A 1,765-nucleotide genomic window follows, 5' to 3' on the forward strand; every position below is an offset into this window, starting at 1 on the left:
AACTTGCATTACTTGTAATGCGTTACCCCCAACACTGTATATATATATATATATATATATATATAGGTAACGCAATCTGATCTTACCACCTGCTTGTCCACTGAGGTTTTGTCATTGTGTAAACTGTACAGCTGGTGTTTTAGGACCACTGGTGGGAGACTGTCGTTGAAGAGCTTTCGTGAAAACATTGTCATGAGATACTGCAAGCTTGACCTGATATCAGCTGCCCCATCTGCTGAACAAACACCATACAGCATGGTTATCCTCTAACTCTGATGGGAATCCATCATTTGTGTAAGGAAAGGAGTTCAGCAGAAACAGATTCTAGCAGTTACATACTGTATAATGTAGTATGTTAAGCCCATAGTAGCATGAGTATAGTAATATATTAATATATTTACATGTTTTAAGATGCTTAGCCATTATAATGATCATTACTGACGTACACACTCGTATGGCTGAAGACCTGAAGTTAATGTTATGTTATATATATATATATATATATATATAAACACATTATATAGTATACATACGTATAATAATACACAAAAGTATTATTTTAAGGAGGACTCTTGAAACATTACGTCTCCTACGTTTTTATAAAATTAGAAAACGTCATTATGTATCAGTCTCATACTTTATTGGTTTTAAAAGCTAAAGTTTTTACAGGATTTAAACGCAACCATGAGGGTAAACTATAGATATGAAATCAAACCTTGACTCTTACCGGTCACACTGTCAGCTGCACATCTGCGTCTCTTTGTTAAACAGAACGTGTCTGCAATCAGGGCTCTTTTTCTGCTCATTTCTTACTTTTATGTACGGCCACTAACGTTACTTCACTTAACTGTTTTTCCTCGTGTAGCTAGCTTGTATGCTAGCTGAGAATATCGCAAAATGTTTATATAGTTAACATTTGTCCTGCTGAAGTGACAAAGGAACACAGTTTTTGTTTTCAACAATACATATATTTCCATAAATTCTATTCTTTTAACTCGAGTTTAAATGTCCACTCCACAGTTCGACAACACATCAGCTGACTGACTCTTCCTCCTCCGTTGCTTTCAGGATGAATTAAACGCGTCGGCTGCTCTCTGGCGGACTCTATTAAAACAACGCGCTCATAGAGAGGAAGTGCATTTGTTGTCCCCTAAAACTGCAGATCTACAACTCTATAATTGTTTCATTTGGTCGGTTTTAATGTTGAAGTGTGAGTAGATGAGTCTAGTCTGAAACATCTAAGTGGGAAATTGCTAAACATCTTCTACAAAGTCTTTATAACTGTTTTTTTAATAGGCCTATTATGAATTATTTGAAGGGGGATTTAAAACATGTGTACTTGCCTTGGGTGCCATCACTGGGTCCAAAGACAAAGTCTGTCCTCTACCTGGGGCAAAGTAAGCCTGCACTTTTAACATTCTCTCATGACCTGTGTTCACAGATGAGATTCAATGCCTGTTTATTGTTGGTTCCCACCTATCCATTCCCAAAACTGCATGTATTATGTAAGGTCACAGGAACATAGAGGCCACCCAGGAGTTTAGCAACAAATGTTGGGCCCCTGTCACAGAGGGGTGGGCCACCTTTTCCCCCTCACCTGTCCCACCAGGCTTAAGTGTCTAAATGCTATTTTTTTTAATTAATATTTTAAATAATAAACAGACTGCTTTATTTTTTATTATGATTCACAACTTTTTACAACCCCAATTCCAGAAAAGTTGGGACGTTTTGTAAGATGCAATAAAATTAAGAATCTGTAATTGGT

General features: G+C 36.8%; 1 protein-coding gene across 2 annotated transcripts in view; it reads right to left on the reverse strand.

The window, feature by feature from the left end:
- Window positions 1-1,055, reverse strand: part of LOC107664332 (serine/threonine-protein kinase 19-like) — a 3,492-nt gene extending 2,437 nt beyond the window's left edge. The window contains exons 1-2 of one of the 2 annotated variants that reach the window (XM_016454872.1): window positions 728-1,055; window positions 87-232 (exon numbers count right to left, since the gene is read on the reverse strand). In XM_016454872.1, coding sequence (XP_016310358.1) covers window positions 87-232; window positions 728-806 — 225 coding nt within the window. In that variant the 5' untranslated portion in view covers window positions 807-1,055. Of the gene's footprint in view, window positions 1-86; window positions 236-727 lie in introns of both variants that reach the window. The other variant, XM_016454864.1, reaches the window with a different exon arrangement.
- Between the last annotated feature and the right edge of the window lie 710 nt (window positions 1,056-1,765).

This window comes from Sinocyclocheilus anshuiensis, unplaced genomic scaffold (genome assembly GCF_001515605.1).
Source record: "Sinocyclocheilus anshuiensis isolate Anshui unplaced genomic scaffold, SAMN03320099.WGS_v1.1 scaffold321, whole genome shotgun sequence".
Classification (NCBI taxonomy): domain Eukaryota; kingdom Metazoa; phylum Chordata; class Actinopteri; order Cypriniformes; family Cyprinidae; genus Sinocyclocheilus; species Sinocyclocheilus anshuiensis.